We start from the raw sequence: 21,001 nt of genomic DNA, 5'->3' as shown, positions 1-21,001 counted from the left end.
ACCACGGCCGCGCTCTTACACAGCCTCAGCAGCAGCCCTGGCCACTAACCTTGCTCGGAGAGTTCTGATCTCGGAGTCCGCACAGTTTTCTGCATCAACAACAGCTTTGGTCTTTGTCTCTAGTTGAGACCTCACCTCGGCGAGAGCCTCGTTCGTCGATCCCAACTCACTGCGCAGGAATGCGATTTCCCTGTCCTTAACAATGCAGGCGGCCCTACCCGCGGCGATTGCCTCGTTCTTCGCCTCCAACTCCTTCTGCAGATCATCCCGCTCGTCCTTTAAGTCCTCCATTCTCTCTTCGTCAGATCCAAATCGGGGTTTTGGGACTCATGGAGGTTGGGATTTTCTTTCTCTCTCTCGATCACTCCTTCTCCTTGCATCGCCTGGTGGTTGATTTGGGGATTTGGGGTTTTGGTTTCGGGTGGGGGTAGGGGTGGAGGTTTCAGTTGCAGGTGGGGGTGGGGATGGGGTTTCGGTTGCAGGTGGAGTTGGGAGTTGGGTGGAGTTTTGATTTGGCCGTTTGGGGGTGGGGGTTGGAGGTTTAGGTTGAGGTTTGGGGATGGTGTTGGAGGTGGATGTTGAGGTTGCAGGTGGGGTGGATGTTGCTGGGTTTAGAAGATGAAGGTGTTGGGTGTTGAAGATGAGAATGATGAAGATGATGGTGTTGAAGATTAGATTTTTAAATTAGGTTTATTAGATTATTAGGTTGTTTATTTAGGATTATTAGATTAGGTTTTTATTAAGTTTTTTAAAGTTTTTTTTTTCTGATTATTTTGTTGACTTGGGATTAAAAATTATTTTTTTAATATTTTTTAATTAAAAAAAATTATAAAAGCCAGGTGTCACTAATGACTAGGACAAAATTGAGATTTGGCCTTAATTGAATTAAAAAAAATTTCTTAGGGACCCAATTTGATGCGAAAAATTTTCAGGCCCTGGAACTGATTCCCTTTACAATTTCAGGGGCCTTCTGATGTATTAAGCCCAACTTGAACTATTCAATATTCCACTATATAATTTATTTCAATTATCTAAATTATCTCAATATTCCACTAATTATGAATGACTTAGTAATATGCATTTTAAATATTTTATAAATAAATTATTTATTTTCACTAAATACGGTTAATAAAGTTTCATTTTGAATACGCTTAATAAAGTTTCATCTTGAATACGGTTAATAAAGTTCCATTTTGAATACGGCAAATGATTTTTCATCTTGAAAACGGATAATGATAAACCGTATTTGCAGTGAAACTCCATTAACGACCTAGGCTGAACTAAGACTCATACCCATATACTCATTTCATACCATTTCAGCCAACATAACCTCTAATTAATCATCAATCTACTACCCTAGGGTTGAATAATTCTCCTAATTTAAACTAAAATGGTGAGAATCAGTGAAAATCAAAACTTACCTTTTGAATGTAATGAATGGGAGTTCTAGTTCTTTGAGGGAGCTTTGGTGATGATGAGAACAGAGCTTTGAGGGAGTTCTCGTTCAGGAACGCATGTTTAGGAGCGATTTGGGGAGGGAGCGATTTGAGGAGGGAAAGTGGGTAATTTGAAAATGGGTTTGAAAATAGTTTAGCTTCTGTTTATTAATACAATACAATATATTATTGTTCATATTGAAAACGGCATATAATATACCGTATTCTAGTCAAGGGGACTTTACGGTAATTTCCCCACTTTAAGGGGGAGGGGGAGGGGGGGTGCAAAGCCTAAGGGGTGGGGCTCCAAACCCAATTGCCCCTCAATAGGCCTGAAGGGAAACACAGTAGCACATGCTCCTCCCTGTATCTGAATTATGTCATTCAATTGTGACAGTCAAATAAAAAGAAAGCTAAAACAATGGCATTTGAAACCCAACAAATATCAATTCAATTAACTAAAAGTTAAAACAACCAAATGAACCATAAAATGATGATCCGTCCCACAAAGAGAAGTAAAGCACAAAGGAAAGAAATTTAAAAGTATCAGTTCCTAACATTGCTTAAGAAAAACTGTATCCCACAAAAATCATAACTGATAACTCAAGCATCCACCCTTTCCTCCTCCAAGATTAGAGCCTTTGCAGTTGGCTTAGCCAACAGATCTGTGTACTCTTGGAATGGAGATTTGGTGAAGCGAGTCTCCTTCCAGAATTCAGGTGTCAGGAAACCATAGGTTTTCAGCAAACAGTCAAAAGTTGCCTGTAAAAATAAACGTCATCAGCAAAAGCAAAAGCAAGAAATATCACCCAATGGAACCATGATACATTTTCATTTGCAGCAAAAACAGTCAAAACACTACAAACTACACATCAAATTTGGCCCATGACTCGTACATTTGCTCAAGCCCCGTTCAACTTACCCAACAAACATAGAATAGAAGAAACAAAATATCAATCAATTACAACCACAGGTGAAGGTAGAATTAAATATCACTATCACTTCACAGCCCAATTATTTGAACAGATTTAAATAAAACACAAGGGTTTTTATTATATGCAGACATTCTTACAAGTCTCCTGTAACCAAAAGGCAAATAACAGGAAAAGTATACCTTTTAATTCATTGAAACAAAAAGAGCTTAACTGGAGACCATTGAGAACAACTCCACCTCAATTAACTTCACTCCCCAATTATTTGAACCTTAATTTGCTAAAAGATCACTCAATAACATTTGCCTCTTCATACAATAAGAAAACTTGAAAAACAAATGCTAAAAGCAACAAACCACGAAAGGAACCTCTTTCGAGTTATATATATAATTGAAAACAGAGCCCAGTATCAACACTTCCACAAGAATAACAAAACATATTGTCAATGGTATATGAAATATAAATTAGAAAAACATATAACTCTAAAAACAATGAAAGCAAAATACATAGCTTTACCAAGTTATACATTATTCCATAGTTCAATTATACATCAATAAGGCATTTAAATGTTTATATAGCACAAATGGCAGTCGAAAACTCTAAAATAAAGTAAAAAACATCAAACATAAGGAGCCTTACATAAGAATGGCACAAAATTTGCAAATTGGAATTACACAAAAAATGCGGAACAGTTAATCTAAAAATAAGAAAAACTAACACTTCTACTAGAATAATTACTCAAAATAAATAACAACAGTACCATGAAAATGATTAATAGAGATTAAGGCACAAACCTTAACGAAATTGCCGAGTGTCTTGGTGGATCCTCGGGAAGAAGTGAAGACATCATCAATCCCAGCGAACTGCAGCACCTTCTTGGGAACCCTAGCAGCCACAATTCCAGAACCACGAGGTGCCGGAACCATTCTGACGGTGACAGAACCGCACTTCCCTGTCACCTTGCACGGAACAGTGTGAGGCTTCCCAATCTTGTTCCCCCAGTACCCCCTCCTGACGGGGATCACGGAAAGCTTCGCCAGTATGATGCCGCCGCGGATGGCGGTGGCGACTTCCTTGCTGCACTTCACGCCGAGACCGACGTGGCCGTTGTTGTCTCCGACGACGACGAAAGCCTTGAACCGGGTTCGCTGACCGGCCCGGGTTTGCTTCTGGACCGGCATGATCTTCATCACCTCGTCCTTGAGCGTGGGTCCCACGAGGGTGTCGATGATCTGGTGCTCCTTGATGGGGAGAGAGTGAAGGTAGATCTGCTCCAAGCTGCGGATTTTCCCATCCCTCACTAGACGACCGAGTTTCGTCACTGGAACCCACTTCTCCTCCTCATCGCGGCGGCCTGCGCCTCTTCTACGGCCTCCGCGGCCCCTGTCACCGCCGCGTCCTCGGCCACCGAAGCCTCGTCCGAAGCCACCGCGATCGCCTCCGCCGCGTTCGCCTCCACCGCGTTCCGCCATTGATGCTGTGAATAGAGAGTGCGGCGCTGAGAGAAAGGAAACCCTAAAATGCAGAGAGAGTGAGGAGGTGGCGCAGATTGGATGAGATTCGTGTTTTATAGGGTTTACGTGATATGATAATGACATAGGGGTTTTCTTTGGATTGTTAGAATAGTATATAAGCTTATTTGGAAGAGGTTATTTGAGCTTATTTGAGCTTATTTGACAGCATAAGCTCTTATGCCATTGTTTGGGAGGGCTTATGCTTATATACAGCTTATTTTTAATTTATTTCAATAAATTTTTAAAAATAGCTTATGAATAAGCGCTTATGTCATAAGCGCTTATGACCATAAGCGCTTAATTAAGCTGTTTTTCCAAATGGGTTCTAATACTGGTATCACATGGGTAAATAAGTCATTGCAACTCACTTTTTTTTTTAGGCTTAAATACTCTAGGGGTCCCTGAAATTGTACCCCGTAACCTGAAATTTTTTTTTCCGATTCTGGATCCCAGGAATTGTTTTTTTAATCAGAATAAGTCCCTACACATGTTTTTAGCCTATCTGGCATATTTTTTGCTGACTCAACATTTACACGTGGCTTTTTCATTTATTTTAATTACACATGGAATTAAAATTAAAATAATAAATTAAATTTAAATCTAATTAACCTATCTGCCTAATTAACCTAAATCTAATTAAACCTAATTCCCAAAATCCCTAAATTAAAACCACTAACCAAAATTCCCAAACGAAACCAAAATCCCTAAATTCCCAAACCAAAATCATCCAGAATTCGAGGAAAGAGGGAGAGCGACGACGAACACGAGGGAGCCAGAGTGAAAAGGAACGACGAACACGAGGGAGTCAGAGTGAAGAGGAACGACTGATCCTGAACCTTCTGCGAGTGAAGACAAGCGAAGCTTTGACTGTAACCATCGAAAGTTCAAGGTATGTCATTCACGGTATTCGAACGATTTGAGCTGCTGTTAAAAGTTAGGTTACATATCGACTTGTTGTTGCTGCTATGGTTGTGCATTCTGTTTAGTGAGCTGCTCTTGTTTCATTATGTATAGTGAGCTGCTCTTGTTTCATTTTGTATAGTGAGCTGCTCTTGTTGCTATTTCAGGAATGGAACAAGTGTATTTCAACATACATTTCCACCACAAGGGTCGGTTTTCCGACACACCGATGAAGTATGTTGGAGGTCAGATATGTGAAGTACCTAGAGTGGAGTTGGATCTGTTTTCGTTCTTTTGTGTCAGAGACCTTGTGCGGGGTTTTCTTGGTTATCCTGATGATCACTATAAGCTTTGGTGGAAAAGGCGAGAAGAATGCTTTGATCTTGACCTGAAGCAAATATGCCTGGACAAGGATGCTATGAAAATTGCAAGGTATGTTCAGTCTGGGGTAAGGCAGGTGGATGTCTACCCTGAACATACAGTGGAGTTGCCAGTGGAAGAAGAACCTGCTGCTGCTGGGAATGTGATATCACCTATTAATGGTGAGAAAATGTGGCCAAAGATATGTGAGGATCCAATTCTGCCTCCTGAATTCAAAAGAGGGCCTGGTAGGCCTAAAAAGTTGAGGAGGAGGGAGCCTGATGAACAACCACACCCTACAAAACTACCTAGAGGAGGATCAGGATACACATGTGGTAGATGCCACCAGAAAGGGCACAATCAGAGAAAGTGTCATCTGCCACCACCCCCACCACCACCAATCTCTGAGAACATTGATGAGGATAATGGAACTGAAACAGATAACCTATCACAGGTAAAATACATACACTTGCATTTTTGAATCAATTCACAAATTGCATTAACTAACCTCATTACTCTTTTTGCAGGTGTTTGGTATTAATATTGATGGAACAAGCCTTGAAGCTGGAGCTGGAACAAATGATGAAGTCACTGCTGCAAAGGCAAAAGACAAAGCACCCCCAAAAACTACCTCTAAACCACCACCAAAAGCTGCTGCAAAAGCAACTTCTTCAAACCCAAAGCCAAAATACAAAGCACCCCCAAAACCTACCTCTAAACCACTACCAAAACCAAAACCATCTTCACAGCCACCACCAACAGTTTCTGCAAAACCTCCACAGGCACCAAGACCTTCTTCACAGCCACCTCCAAGAGCTGCTGTAACACCACAACAACCACCAAAACCTTCTTCCCAGCCACCTACAAAACTTGCTGGAAAACCACCACATCCAACAAGACCTTCTTCCCAGCCACCTCCACCAAAACCACAACAGCCACCAAAAGCTACATCACAGCCCACTACAAGATCAGCTGCTAAGTCTGGCCTAGGAGGAAGAAAGAGAGGTCGTGACAATGAGATTGGCCATTGGGTTCTAAATGACTTCAAAGATGCTGCAACTAGATCTACAATTAGAAGAGGAAAAGCCAAAGTTGTTGGCAGTGAAGGACAGGGAAATAAAGGGAGGATGTCAAAGAAGTAAGAAGGGAATCTGGCACATGGGACAACAGGACCACCACTATCTTTTTGTAATAGTATTAGTGGGGACTAGTGTTTACTTTAGTTAATGGGGGACCACTTAATATCATTTTGTAATGGGCATGGCCCTAATGACAATCATTTTGTTTTGTATTGTTGTTGGTACTTGTTGTCTTCTATGTACCCTTGACTTGAATTATGTTTCTTAATGTTAAAGTCTGGAAGTATTGCATGAAGCTTGTGCTCTTAAATTGTTGTTTATGTGTACTACAAGTGGTGGATCTGTTTATGGCTCCCTTTGCCTTTATTTATACTACTGATGTCTTAAATTAACAGAGCAAAGCTTTTGAATGGAACAAAACAGAGTAATGGAGCCAACAACCATTTCTGATTCATTTCATTAAGTGAACATAGCATTCATTACATAAGGAGCTATTGAAAAACGATTGCATTACATTCATGGCTACATTCATTACACAAGGGACATTGCATTCTAGTTCATTACACAACATCACCAAACCTAGAAATACTTTGCCAAAACTACAGCACACCCTAAAACTAACAACACCAACAACACATTGCTCTTCAAGCCCTCATTTTTCAGTTTGAGCTTTAACTTGGCAATCTTCTTGTCTTTCATTTCATTCTCGTCTTCCATGATCTTGCCAATCACACTCTGCATGATTTCCTTCATGTCTCCCTGCAGCTCTTCCCTCAGCTTACCAATTTTATTGTCCATCATCTCAGTAAGGTCCTCAACAATCTTCAATTCTACATTCACTTTAGAGGATTCCTCATTATCAGCCTCATTTTCAGCTTCACCTTCAGCTTTGACCCATTCAAAGAAACCACAGGTCCTACTTTCCTGAAACACATAGCAAAAGATCATTGAAAGGGGTAGACAAAGGGAATTTATAGGATGAAATTGTAAGCTTAAGCTTGGAAACCAATTCTGCCTATTTACCTTCCAATCAGGACATCTCCAAAAAAGCTTTCCAGGATTAAGCTTGGAATTGGACTTGTACATAATGACTTGTTTGCCACAACCACAACTTTTCTCTGGGCATGGGGTGCAGAAGCTGGACGATCGAGCACAGAATCGTGTGTTCTGGGTCGATTCGCACATCTGGTTGTTCATCCTCGTTGTCGAGCCACCGTGTCCGCTCCATGCCTTTTGGTTCTGGGTCATCGCGTCGTTCACCTAAGTCGTTGTGGCCACCGTTCCCGCCGTCGAACACTAACGCTTCCTTCCTTCACCTTCTACCTCTGCTTCTCTTTCTCCTTCTTCGACTTTCCTTTCTTTCCTTTCAGTTCTGATAGATTTTGATTTGGGAATTTAGGGTTATGTTAATTAGGTTAGTGGGTTTAATTAGAGTTAGGTTAATTAGGTAAAAAAGGATTTATATTTAAAATAAAGTAAAATAGTTTTTTTAATTCCATGTGTAATTAAAATAAATGAAAAAGTCACGTGTAAATGTTGAGTCAGCAAAAAATATGCCAGATAGGCTAAAAACATGTGTAGGGACTTATTCTGATTAAAAAAACAATTCCAGGGATCCGGAATCGGAAAAAAATTTTTCAGGGACTTATTTTGTTACAGGGTACAATTTCAGGGACCCCTAGAGTATTTAAGCCTTTTTTTTATAAGCAAATGTTAGTTGTTAGAAATGTTAGTAAATTAATCTCTCCTCCGGTTTCGAACCCAAGACCCTTCACCTTTTCATTTCACCCCACTCTTAGGGGGCGTTTGGTAGATAGGCATCACAAAATATTCCCGGGAATGTGAGGTTGGGAAAGTAACATTCTCATGTTTGGTAGAAGTTTACATTTTTTTATTCCCGGGTATGAAACATTCCCAGGTAAATAAATTACACATGAATTTTTAAATCTCATTCTCATCTCAAAGAAGGGGAATCTTACATTCTCATGGGAATGGAAGTTATTTTCCACTAACTCTCTCTTCCACTACTTGTTTTCTATTTTTTCTATTAAATGATTTTGAAAAACATTCCCGGGAATAACGTACACTAACCAAACACATTTTTCATTTTACCCGGGAATGACTTTGTTGGTAATGAGATTCTTGGGAAACAACATTCCTGAGAATATTTTTGTAAAACTTGTAACAAACGCCCCCTTATATCTCTACCTCTTACCACTTGAGCTATCATTCGGGGACCATTGCAACTCACTTAAGTTTCGTTTGGTAGAGAAGAGAAATATAGAGACAAGAGAGTAGAGAAGAGAGAAGATGGGTAGAGAAAATAAAGTGGATCTATAGGTTGTTTGGTATGATAAAATAGAAGAGAGATTAAGAAGAGAGAATAAGGGGGAGGAACGAGAAAAAAAGTTATGTTTTATTCTAAATAGTAAAATTTTCAGTTTTGTGGCATTTTTTTTGTTGGTGGCGATTTTAACCCAAAAAAATTGGCACATTCACTCACTTCGGTCACTGTTCCGTTTCTCTCCATACTGGGGAGACCCAATAAAGGCATGAGGCCACCTTTTAAACTCTCTCTCCTTCCTCTCTCTAACAACCAAACACACATAACTCACCCTTCCTCCCCCTTACTCTCTCTTTCTCATCTCTCTACTCAAATCTCCCCCTACCAAACATAATGTTTGTTCTGGTCTAAGGTATCACAATAGGAATAAAGTACCCTTGATAAACCCTAGCAGAGCTAAAATAGTGTAAATAATGTGTATATAAGGAAATTATCTCATAAATGGTCAAAAAGGTACCTAGTACAAGGTGAGGACACCCCTTTTTATAGTAGGAGTGGTCCTTATCTAGAATATTCATGGATTTGGGCCTTACATGCAAGGCCCAAATTCCTATGTTGGATAAGACAAATACATATGTGTACAATATAACAAGACAAAATAACTCGGACCCACATCTTCCAGGTAGGACCTACGTCCTTATCTGCCAAGTGTTAGCCTTACCGAGCGGGTCAACGGGCTTGTAATGACCCGCCCGGTCCAATGTTAATAATAACCTTTTGGGAATTATTTCGTGCTAGAACATAGAGAGGGAAGGTAGTACTCAAAGCGTGAGGAAGGTGATGTGAATGCTTAGAGAGAGAAACTCTAACCGCTTAGAGAGAGAATGTATAACTGAATTTTCAAAGCTTGTTATTACCCAAATGAGCTAAGAGCCCCTTACAATTGGTATTTCCCTCCTATTTATAGAGGTGGAGTTGGGCTTTGGCGCCTCTTTCCTATTCAAATGGGCCAATTGGGCCTCAGACAAGGCGGCCCAATGTCATGGCGCGCTCCCCGCCTAAAGTCAGGTCCCCTGGGCGAGGGACCCTGGGGTCCCGCCCAATCCACAAGTCCACAAGACACCGAGCTCGAAGCATGAGAGCTAAGTGTGTCTTTTAGTGAAAAATAAGGTGAAATCCCTAAGAATACTGACTAACACCTAAAAACCTTAAAAAATCTGGAAGTGAAACACAATGGCCAACATGGCCTGATAAAATAAAGCCTTTGCAATCAACACTTTGGATCTCCAGCCGTGTCTCCCTCTTCCGGGCGACCCAAGTCCACAAGAAGACTTGTGGTGACGGCTTCTAGCCCGCCCGCCTCTGCATAGGTACGCTCGTGCCTCGAAGTGACTCCGGGGTCAGTGAATCCACAGAATCTCAACCAGTATCTCGGACACGTCCTTTCCAGCCATGTCACAATTTTGTCAATTTGAATTTCAACCAATCGGCAGCAACCGTTGCGGCTTTCATTTAATGCGGCACCCCCGTTTCCCCAAAATCCGCGCCACGTCTCCTGAGGCAATCATTCCATCTTTGCCATGATGGGGCACGATTTCCCAACCGTTTCTTATCCTAACTTTTAAATTCAACTTCTTTCTCTCACTTGTCACTTTTGAAACCCTCCACAGCCTTGCAAAGTTAACCAAGCTACTTCCCCAGCATCTTCTCCTCTTCCGTCTTAGCTTCCTTCTGCAAATATGACTCCTCAACGCTGCACCAAAAAATCCTCACGACTCCAAAGCCCCGCTCAAACATCCCGCACCTCGCCCATTCCTCCTCTTGCCGGGGGGCATCCCCTCCATGAAAATGAAAAGAATGCCTTCTGGCACAAAATTCTTTCAACCCTTCCTCCATCCGCTACCAGAGAACCCGTTCTGAAAGCCATCTGCCAACCCTCCGAGTTGTCCACCGACAAATCCATCGCCGAGATGGCCCGCCGGGTCGGAGGATTATGCCATGAAAAATCCCTCGCAGATGTCCTTATCACCAGTCGGGGCTTGAGCAGCCGTCGCCCCTGGAAGTGCCGCCCACTTGAACAAGGCGCGGAAGAGCCCCACTTCTTCTATGTTTATGAGTACTTCTTTCTCGACCTGGGGATCAAACTACCCTTCTCCCCCTTTCTTGCCAGGTTTTGAAAGAAATCAATGTAGCCCTAAGCCAACTTCATTTGGACGCCTGGGCCTCCATGCGGTGCTACGAGATCCTGTGTAATGCCATCAACCTTGAAGTCAAAACCTCTCATTTCTTTTACTTCTACAGCGTGGAGCCAAGATACTTGAAAGCCGAGACTCCCGGATGGGTTTCCCTGAAGTCCCGAACGGGTAGGTAACGTCTCCAACCTTATAAGAGCAATATCAAGACGGGCCCCGGGCGTCGATATTTTCGCGTAATCGTGCACCCCTCCTATCCTGAAGCTTTCACACACCGGGATGGGACTGCTTCATTCCCTTTCTACTGGACCAAGGATCCCCGTGACGTTACTCCGCCCTCCGACGCATCACTGAATAACGAAGACAAAGCCATCCTCGGCTTCCTCGCTGGGTTCCCCATCCTGGAATGCTCCCGGTTGCTCGAAGTCGTTCGCGAAAACACACTCCATACCCTCCTAGAAGGGATTGGTTTTACTGCGGCCGCATTACAGCGCGCCTTAACTGCCGATTCATTTGAGTTTCCTCCTGTTTTCAATACCCAGCTGAGCAAGAGGAAACGCGTCGCCGCCGATTCTGACGCCGAGACTGCCGCTCTTCCATCGAAGAAGGTCAAAGGGTCTTCTTCAATTGACCCTGTTCCGAGCGCAGCTGGGTCTGATGAGGCTACACCGGGTGCTACACCGGGTGTCGCCCCATTGCAGCTTACTGACGATCCGGCTCCCAGATCTCACGGTGATGCCGCTCCTCCTTCCCCCCCAAGGAGGTATCAGAAATCCAAAAAAGTTAACCCCGATCCAGAGGGAAAATCAGGGGTCGAGACCTCCTCGCCTCAGAAGTTGAAAAAGAAGAAAAAGAAAGGCGATAAACCTCCGGCTGGCGAAGCGTCCGCCCCACACTTGGAGAAGAAGAAGAAAAAGAAAGGCGAGAGACCTCCAGCTGATGAAGCGTCCGCCCCACACCTGTCGGGCGAAGAGACGCCGAGACCCTTGGGCGGTGCTGAATTCCCACCTTGTCCAGAGTGGGTTTCCGCTGGTCAACATCCTCCTGAAAATTCTCCCCAAACAATTCTTTTCCCTGATCCCATCGAGGCGGACCCAGCTGGAGCATCTTTCGCTCGATCGGCGAGCCCCTAGGACGAAGGCGCAAACTCCCAACCGTCACCAATCTTTTGCTCCCCCAGTGCTGAAACCAACCAAGCTACCACCGGCGAGCAAATCATACCCCAGGACGAAACGTCTGCTCCGCCTTCCTTCATCGACTTTATGTTGTCCAACGCCTTTCTCGGCGATATGAGAGCAACTGAGATTCCTGACCTTGACGTCACAGCGCAGGAAGCTCTCAACCACCTCCTGCGAGCGGGATGCCTCTTTGCCCAACTATCCCAAGATTCAGCTTCTTCCGCGGAAATGGAGAAACTTCAACAAGAAGCTGAAGGTTACCGGGCGGCCACGCAGGAGGCTCACAAGGAATGGGACAAGTTGTTGACCCAGGTGGCAGCTCAAACAAGGAAGCTGACCAACGTAGGCGTTGAGATGAACTACTACGACGAGGACATGGTTGCTTGCAAGGAAAGGACGGATGAATTGGAGTTGGATTGGTATGAACTTCAGCAGGCGGTGAAGGCAAAAACGGAGACAATCAACGCCGGCAAGGCCACTTGCATCCTTCAAGGCAAAGAGATCGCTTTCCTTGCGAGTTGGGAGCGACAAACGAGGCCCTGGCTGACGTGAGGTTGCAACTTGAGGCAGAAAACCAGGCCCTCGCAGATATGGACTCCAAGATCAAAACCTCACAAGCCAGGTTGGTAGCTGACGTTGCTGCTGAGGTCGTGGAAGAACGCGGTCGCGGCTTCTTTCTCGCCAAGGCTCAAGTTCAGCATCTCTATCAAGGAATTAACCTTGATGGAATGGGAGATTTCAAGAAGATTTCCCCGCATGGGCTTGTTGGTCCTGACGATCCTCCGGGCTTCACTGCCGAGCATTTCGCCGCTGCTGAAATTGTGAGAGAAAAATCATCAATGTAAAGATAGCCATGTTTTGTTATCTTTTGTAAATACTATCCTTCGTAATGAATTAATGTTGTTATATTTTTCTTTATTTTGATTTCATCTTGCGTCTTTCTGCCGCCATTTAGGCAACTTTTAAGGAGTTTTTGCCTTGCGTTCGCCTGTTGCCATTTAGGCAATTTTTCGTTCGCCCATCGCCATTTAGGCAATTTTTTAGGATTTTTCGCCTTGCGTTCGTGTAGCAATTTGAAGGTGTGCCGAAGAAACTAGGACTTTTGCTCATTTTGAGGCTTTTGTTCACACACCAATATTTCCCGTAAGAGTAGGTGTGGCCTTGGCGGTTTCATCCCGCCAAGGGCTTACACTGCTGGGGGCCCAATAGCCATATGGGTTTACCCAGACTTATGCCTAGTTTATTTTCTCGCCCATATTTCGGGGAGGCCTCGTATTCCCAGATTTCGGGGAGACTAAGGGGATAAGGGACCCACCCCACTTTGGAGGTGAGTCGCTTTCCCGCACACATCGCCAACGAGAGGTCAGCGTTTCGCGCCGGACTTTCCCGGAGCAATCCTCAGACATCAAGGTCGTGTTGGGATTGCCACCTTCGGAGAATTTTTCCCACCGAGCGAACGTGACGTGTTAGTTGAGTTGCTATTTGGATAGCATCGGTCCGCGCCGGACTTTCCCGGAGCAATCCCCAGACATCAAGGTCGTGTTTGGATTGCCACCTTCGGGGAATTTTTCCCACCGGGCGACCGTATCTTTTGAATTAGGAGTATTGCTGGTGAATATCCTTTTTGTATTTCATTTGTAAAATTTTTTTTTGTACATTAAGGGATGCCTCGTTAAAAAACTCCCGTGTCGGAGAAAAAGAATGCATCTTTATTTTTTATCCTACTTGCTTTGATCTGACCCTTCCTCTGCGCTTTCTCCCTTGTCAACGAACTTCCAGGTCAAAGTATCGGGCCCAGAACCTCATCCTTTGTTCCTGACGTACTCGTCACCCACTCCATGCTGCTGTGGATTTGGCGCTCTTGCCAGCTGGTTGCCAATTCGCTCTCTTGCACGCTCCTCTTACCTTTCTTGCTTCTAAAGACCCCTCTTCTCGCCGACTCTTGCCGCCTTGCCCTGGCCTCGCCTTTGTCCTTGATGCGGTGAGTAGGGCCTCTTCACCCTTCCTCTAGCTTGTCCCAATCCGGTCCAGATAACTCCGTTCTTTTCTCCTCGCCCTCCTGGCGTTGGAAAACACTTAAGTCTGCCCCTGGGCTCTCCACCCTTCTTTCCCCCCGTACACTCGGTCCCTTGCTGATCAAAGCTGGTGTCCAGAACTGCGGAAGTTGCCAAAATTCCATATCTTTAGGGCTCCAGCTGAAGAGGTCAAAATTTTCCTCTACCAACTTTTCCAAACGTCATTCCTGTTCAAACGTGAGCCTGGGCTCAATTGCCAACACTCCTCTACTGAATTTGTACCTTTCTAGATCATCAACTATCCCTGCCCAGCGCTCCTCTGCCCTAATGTCTGTGAATGGTCCCTTTCTTTCTGTTTCTTCAACCTATTTCCTCTGCCTCTGATTTTCTCGTTGCCTCCTTACCTTTTCGTCGACGGTTTCTCCTATCCCGCGCTCATGTTTACCCCTCTTGCTCTGATTTCCCACCTGAATCTCTATTTCATGACACCGATGTCCCTCGTCAGCTCCTTTTTTGTCGTACATGCCGAGGCATTTATTGTAACATTCTCTGGCTCGCCTTTGGTCGACTGCAATCTTTCCCACTCTTCCACACATCAGCGGATACTTAACCGCTAGGTGAGCCGTGGAGATTTCCGTGCAAAGACGATTAAGTGTGTTTCTTCCTATAATGACGTTGTATGAAGCTACGACCTGTATCACGAGGTATCTCACACGAAGGAGCTTGGCATTTTCATCAATCCCAAAGATTGTGTCCAAATCTATGTATCCTCGCACCCAAACTTGCTCGCCCGAAAACCCCACCAGAGTCCCTGTATAAAGCATTAAATCTTTATCCGTTAATCCTAGCTGATCGAATGCGTCTCCGTAGATGATATCAGCAGAGCTGCCTTGGTCGAGAAGAACTCGGCGGACGTTGAAACTGTTGATCCTTATCATGACGACTATAGGGTCATCCTTGTGCGTCTTAACCCCCTCAAAGTCTACCGTTGAAATTACTATGTCGGGATGCTGGAAACCAAAAGGAGTCTCGTATTGTTGCACCGACGTCACCGTCCTAGCGTGTCTTCTCCTTGCTGAGGCCGTTGCACCGCCCCCGCCGAAACCACCTGCAATTGTATTTATCGTGCCGACCGGCGGTTCAAGATCTTTATTAAAGGTTTCCTCTGCTCCCTTCTTTCGGGCGGCCAACGTCTCCTTTTTGTCTGTACTCGGCGTCTGGCGACGATCCTCCCGCCGGCGTTCGTCCTGCTAGCGAGACCCCCTGTACCTGTTCCCCTGCTGTCGCTCTCCGTTCCAACGGTCGCCACGTTCATTCAGCTGCGACCGAGCTGCCCGGATGAGCCTCTCGATTTCATTCTTCAGAGTAAAGCAATCCCCTGTGTCATGTCCTGCTGATCGGTGGTACTCACACCACTTGGTCTTGTCTGTCGTTGCCCGCGGCGGGTCATTCCTTCTTTCGCCCTCCTCAACTGCATGCGTCGCCTTAACTTCCCGCAACAGCTCTATCAGGTGGGCGTTCAAGCTTTTCCCTGCCTCCTCACGGTGACGAGGGTCAGCCTAATGCCAGGGCCGGCGTCGCTCAAAATTTTCCTTTTTGGGATACAAAGATTCCCTCGGTGCCTTTTCCTCAGTCCGAACCTTCCTGTCCCGTCTTCTGCTTCCCTCTGCTTTCTCCTTGCTCGGCTTGTCTTCTGGCGACGCGTCCCTCTGTTCGCCGTCCTTCTCCACCTTCGCGCGTCTCCGCTTAAAAGTGTCATCCTCCTCGTTAAGTATGTACGTGTTCGCCCGGGCTCGCACCTCCGCCATTGACTTGGCTGGCTTTCGGCTCAACTAACTATTTAGCTTTCCTGGCTGCAATCCATTTTTAAAGGCGCGGGCACAGGCATTTGGCTCGGATTCCTCTATCTTTACTGACGCAGCGCTGAACCGCTTCACGTACTGCTTTAAAGTCTCACCCTCAGATTGACGCACATTGTACAAATCCTCAATCGTCACCTGCTTAGTTTTGCTCGCCGAGGACTGGACAAGGAATTTGGACGAGAAATCACGGAAGTTCGTGATGGATCCTCGCGGTAGAGTCGTGAACCATGCCATTGCCGTGCCTTTGAATGTGGCTGGGAACATCCTACACTTGACCGCATCAGAAGCGGCGCTGATCACCATCTTCGTGTTAAAATACAGCAAGTGCTCCTTGGGATCAGCCTTTCCACTGTAGGTTTCCAACACTATATTCTTCATATTGTCTGGAATGGCAACTTCTCTCACCGCCGCTGAAAACGGTTCGAACTCCGCCACAGCCTCCGCCTCGCGCTCTCCCTCATCTTGCTGCTCAATGCGGTAATACTCTAGCTGCTCTTGAAGATACTCGTTTCGCTGTCGTATATCGTCAATACTGCTAATCAGACGCCTCCAATCTTGGCTGGAGATCGGCGCCTGAGGTGCCTGAGTCTCTTCCCCTGACGTCGTAGGTGACCTCTGCCGCTATGGCGAGGACGGCGGTGAGGGCAACAGAGGTGTGGGAGAAGGGGGAGGTGGAGGCGGAGCAGAAGGAGTCACCTGATCTGTCTCCTCACGTTGAACCTGCGCACGTCGTGGCCTGCCTCTGACGCGACGCGTCGGCGAAACACACCGATGCTCTGGATCGTCATCACGTCGTCTGCGTCGTGTTTCCATCAGAATTGGAGAATTTTTCCGGAAAAACTCGGAAACGTAAGAAACTGTATGGAAAATCCAAGAATCTTCCTCTGGATCACAATCTCCCAAAAAACTCGAGAACAATCGCTTAAAAAAACAAGCTTCACTCTTATCAATCACGATCCACGTAGTGCAGGAATAGAAATCTACCGGTCCCCACAGACGGCGCCAAATGTTCCGTGCTAGAACATAGAGAGGGAATGTAGTACCCAAAGCGTGAGGAAGGTGATGTGAATGCTTAGAGAGAGAAACTCTAACTGCTTAGAGAGAGAATGTATAACTGAATTTTCAAAGCTTGTTATTACCCAAATGAGCTAAGAGCCCCTTACAATTGGTATTTCCCTCCTATTTATAGAGGTGGAGTTGGGCTTTGGCGCGTCTTTCCTATTCAAATGGGCCAATTGGGCCTCGGACAAGGCGGCCCAATGTCATTGCGCGCTCCCCGCCTAAAGTCAGGTCCCCTGGGCGAGGGACCCTGGGGTCTCGCCCTGTCCACGAATTATTTAAATCACCCACATCTATTCATACCACACATATATTGCTGGGGCGAGCTAAGGGAAATAAAGGGATTTGTGGGGTGAAGGGGAACAGTTCAAACCCTGGCAAAGGTACTAATTTACTAACATATAAGAACTAACATTTTCTTATAAAAAAAAACACACCTATATTGCTAAAATTTGGAAAAACCCTTATAATGGCTCACACGTAAAAGGTGTTTTACGGTCGTTCTTTGGAAGTGCGTTATCGTCGCACATTGAAGGTGCGCAACTAACGCACTTTGTAGAGCGATAATGACATATTGTAAAGTGAGAGAGAATGTAATAGAAGACATATGCATAACTAGATGTTGAAAGAAACATAACAGAACTAAGACAAGATGATAATCAGAACACATGACATAAAATGACAATCACAAACACATGAATATACAAATATTATTACATTATTGAAGTTATATAAATTTATATTAATTACACTATCTATCAATATTACAACAGTCAAATACAATTTGTTTAGTTTTGAAAATGTCCTCAAAAGTTTCTCCCAAGTTACAGTTCATTATGTGGGGCTTAAGTCTCCCCGGAATAAGGGTGAGCATTTTATTGAGCACAACCTTTGTAATCAAAATGACCATTGGAACCCAAGCACATTAGTCTCCAAATGGGACAAATACTTCATCCAAGTGAAGTCTTATGCCATGTAAGGACAAGCCTCAGTCGAATTAAACCAAGCCCGCCCTCAGTCACTAAACACACGAAATCGTTAAACGTAACTCGGAAGAAAAGGTGGCGACCCGCGCTTAGAAATCGCGACCAACGCCAAAATGTGGCAACTCACACCAAAATGTGACGACTCACGCCAAAATGTGGTGACTCACGCCAAAAGGTGGCGAATCACGCTAAAACGTGGGGAGCAAGCCGAAATAATGTGTTGCGAATCATGTTAAATAATGTTCAATTGAAAAGTTAAGAATTCTTTGACAAAGTTAGTCTTTAAATCAGTTTTATTAACTTTTTTTTTTTAAATTGCCTCAATTCCTAATAAGGACACATGTTCGGTGATTGATTCCTCTGTGATAGCATACTTGTAATTGATTTGTTAGACGCTAGCTCAAATCTATATAGTAATCATTTACTTTATGGATTGAATTTTAAGAAAATGAGCCTTGTTTTTGTATGCATGATGATTGGTCAAGAGACATATGTTTGAACATGGGTGCTTGGATTAAGTTGTTCCATGTGTTTTCTGGTAATATGAGGAAATTTGTTGGTGCTTGTTAATAGATCTTAAAAATCTTTGGGGTTTATGTGTCAGCATGCCTTTGTCGATTTAATGGGCAATGTTTGAGAAATATGATTTGGTATGCCTGCCAAAAAGGAAATTTATGAAATTAAAATTGTGATTCTTGAGGTAACTAATGATTATATTTTAGTTGAGAAATGTTATAAACAAGAAACAGGTCAAAGAACAAGATGACAATGGCGATGTGGCGAGTGAGAACACTATTAGCCCTCATGACTTAGGCACAGAGTCTAGCAAACTTGTGGAATGCGGCGAGAGGATTCACGGAGATTGGGCGGTTCCTATCCTTGAGATGATTAACTCTCCACGGAGATGGTGAGGCGACGACTTTTAATTGAAGGCTCTTATGTTGTGAGCACGATGTCTTGTGGATTGGGAAAGTCCCCTCACCATATTAGGGAACTCGCCCAGGAAGCAACTTGATCCATAAAGACGCTACGAGGATTAAAGCCGATGTGAGATGGCGATATACCCCACTACTTTGGCGTGTGACCATGTCACAAGGCGAGAGACTCTATTCAGCGAGTCACCTCATATGCGGCGAGTCATCACGATTCCTTCATCTTATAGGCGGTTGCACACTATTTGTGTAGTTCTCGCTCCAGTTGGTGGTTCATGTATTTATGTATTTCCTGCGCCAGTTAGCGGTTCATGTATCATTTACGCCATGTTCGCGATCTATGCGCTTTATATGGACTTTTTTGATCCTGCCAAACGGCGTGGAAAAAGTGATTGTTGGGCGGGGGGAGGCTATTGAGACTAGAAGATTAGGAATTTTAAGACCCTGAAATAAATAACTAGTTTATTTATTTAATTTCCTTATATTAATTAATTGAGTGTTTATATTCTATTATTTTTTATATTATTTTCCTGACTGGAATTTAATTACGAATCATGGAAATTATTTAAATGAAAATTAATTTTAAAATATTTTATTTTATAGAGTTTCTTTGAAAATAAAAATGATATTATATTTTTCTTATTTTTAATGGGTCATTAAACTCTTTGTTTTATTTGATAATCTCAATTCAACAATTCATGAGCTATCTAACGCTTGCCAATTCTCTTCAATTGATAATGAATTATTATTATTATCATCTTCCTTATACATCTAATACATAGAACGTTCTGCCCTCTCCACGCTCGTTTTCGCTCAAGACCTAATTTTCTTGGGTGGCCGTTGCGCCGCCACTATGCGCGGCGGCAACCCCTCCGTTTTTCTTGCCTTTCGTCTCTTCCGCGATGTTAGGCGTCTTGTTTCTTTAGCTTTTAATAAGGTGGCGGGCCGCCCTTGCCGTTCTCTCTCTCTGTCACGGCATCGAAGCTTTGGATCGCCCGATATGGGTCGTGCTCGCCTCAAGTCTCTCCGTTCCTTCCACCGCCGGCGTCTTCGCCCTCCAAGTCCGTGCTTTGTGGTTCGTCGTCGTCAGCCGTTGGCTTCACTATGTGGCCGCATGATTCCGAAGATCTGTGCTTCCTTCCAGATCTGTGGACGAGGGTTTTGGTTTTAGAGGTTTGATATGGGTCGATCCGAGGGTTCTATTCTTCAATGTCGGATCCACAACAATTGTTGGTTGCACTCTTCAAGCCCACATAGATGATTTTTGCCAACCATCAGAATCGTTCAATAACATAGAGCACTTTTCCTCTGAATGGGAACCAGGTTTGTTCTATTTCAGTTGTCTTCTCATCTTCAGAGGGTAATGGAGGTTTTTCTTTCTTTGGGTTCTCTATTTACGACATCTAGTATTGCTATGTATAGAGATAAGCTTGATGGCTTTCTTATTGAAGGTTAACTACTTGAATGCCATGGAAGCTCTAGCCCACACGTTCATTCTATCAGGAATTTGTCTTTAACTCTTTATGGATATCCTTCTTAAGGCAAACTATGTTTTTGGATATGGGGGTTCATTGTTTTAATAATGATGTTGAATTGGTGCTGGCCTTGGTAATGTGCTTTGCCTTTGCTGCACCGTCGACGCTGAGTTGGTGGGTTTTCTTGTTCGATCTTTGGTTGGTGCGTTTGTGGGCATAAAGATGTTGTGGAGGCGGCTTTGGTGGTGTTGTTGACGTTGCTGGTGGTTATCGTCGTTGGTCCTTGCTTGTCCCAACCCTATAACAATGACGGGTTTTTTCTCGTGGGGTTTTTGTCTGCTCTTTTGTTGGGTCTCTATTTGCAGGTATTGAGCGATTTGATAGGTCCCATTCAGATGAACTTGTCACCATTTTTTTTTCGATTTTAATTGAGAACCTTCTAAAGGGTTAGACACTTGAGGTTTTGCTAGTGTTTGGTTTTGTCGGGCTTTATACTGGCTAAGTACTATACCATGTTGAGAGGGGTTGTTTCTCAACATTCCATATTTATATCATATATATTTTGCTTTCAAAAAAAAATTTATCATTTTCCTTATAATTTATTCTAGCTTAGATGCATAATATGACAACGTCATATTTTCTCTAACTTCTGAAATCATCTGTTGGCTTAGTTCTTACTCATTTCTTTGTCCATAAATCATTTTAATTTGCTTAAGTGATCCTAATCTATATTTTATTATGTTATAAAGCTCCTCATAAAATTTAGTATAGTAATATATCATCTTTTTTTTTTCTTA

The 21,001-nt window shown here is 43.9% G+C and overlaps 3 protein-coding genes across 3 annotated transcripts; 1 reads left to right on the top strand and 2 right to left on the bottom strand.

Annotated features, from left to right (window-relative positions):
• Window positions 1-1,863: 1,863 nt before the first annotated feature.
• On the bottom strand, window positions 1,864-3,939 carry LOC130737717 (40S ribosomal protein S2-4-like). Its single transcript, XM_057589548.1, has 2 exons — window positions 3,163-3,939; window positions 1,864-2,198 (listed from the first exon to the last, which is right to left on the bottom strand). The coding sequence occupies exons 1-2, from the start codon at window positions 3,838-3,840 to the stop codon at window positions 2,040-2,042; spliced, it is 837 nt and encodes a 278-aa protein (XP_057445531.1). The 5' UTR covers window positions 3,841-3,939; the 3' UTR covers window positions 1,864-2,039.
• A 1,072-nt stretch (window positions 3,940-5,011) lies between these two features.
• On the top strand, window positions 5,012-6,284 carry LOC130736163 (actin-binding protein wsp1-like). Its single transcript, XM_057588008.1, has 2 exons — window positions 5,012-5,596; window positions 5,670-6,284. The coding sequence occupies exons 1-2, from the start codon at window positions 5,012-5,014 to the stop codon at window positions 6,282-6,284; spliced, it is 1,200 nt and encodes a 399-aa protein (XP_057443991.1).
• Window positions 6,285-6,663: 379 nt separating this feature from the next.
• Window positions 6,664-7,737, bottom strand: LOC130735279 (uncharacterized protein At4g04775-like). Its single transcript, XM_057587345.1, has 2 exons — window positions 7,245-7,737; window positions 6,664-7,145 (listed from the first exon to the last, which is right to left on the bottom strand). The coding sequence occupies exons 1-2, from the start codon at window positions 7,467-7,469 to the stop codon at window positions 6,801-6,803; spliced, it is 570 nt and encodes a 189-aa protein (XP_057443328.1). The 5' UTR covers window positions 7,470-7,737; the 3' UTR covers window positions 6,664-6,800.
• Between the last annotated feature and the right edge of the window lie 13,264 nt (window positions 7,738-21,001).

The sequence above is a fragment of the Lotus japonicus genome, chromosome 2 (genome assembly GCF_012489685.1).
Source record: "Lotus japonicus ecotype B-129 chromosome 2, LjGifu_v1.2".
Classification (NCBI taxonomy): domain Eukaryota; kingdom Viridiplantae; phylum Streptophyta; class Magnoliopsida; order Fabales; family Fabaceae; genus Lotus; species Lotus japonicus.
This window is presented reverse-complemented; position numbering and strand designations above follow the sequence as displayed.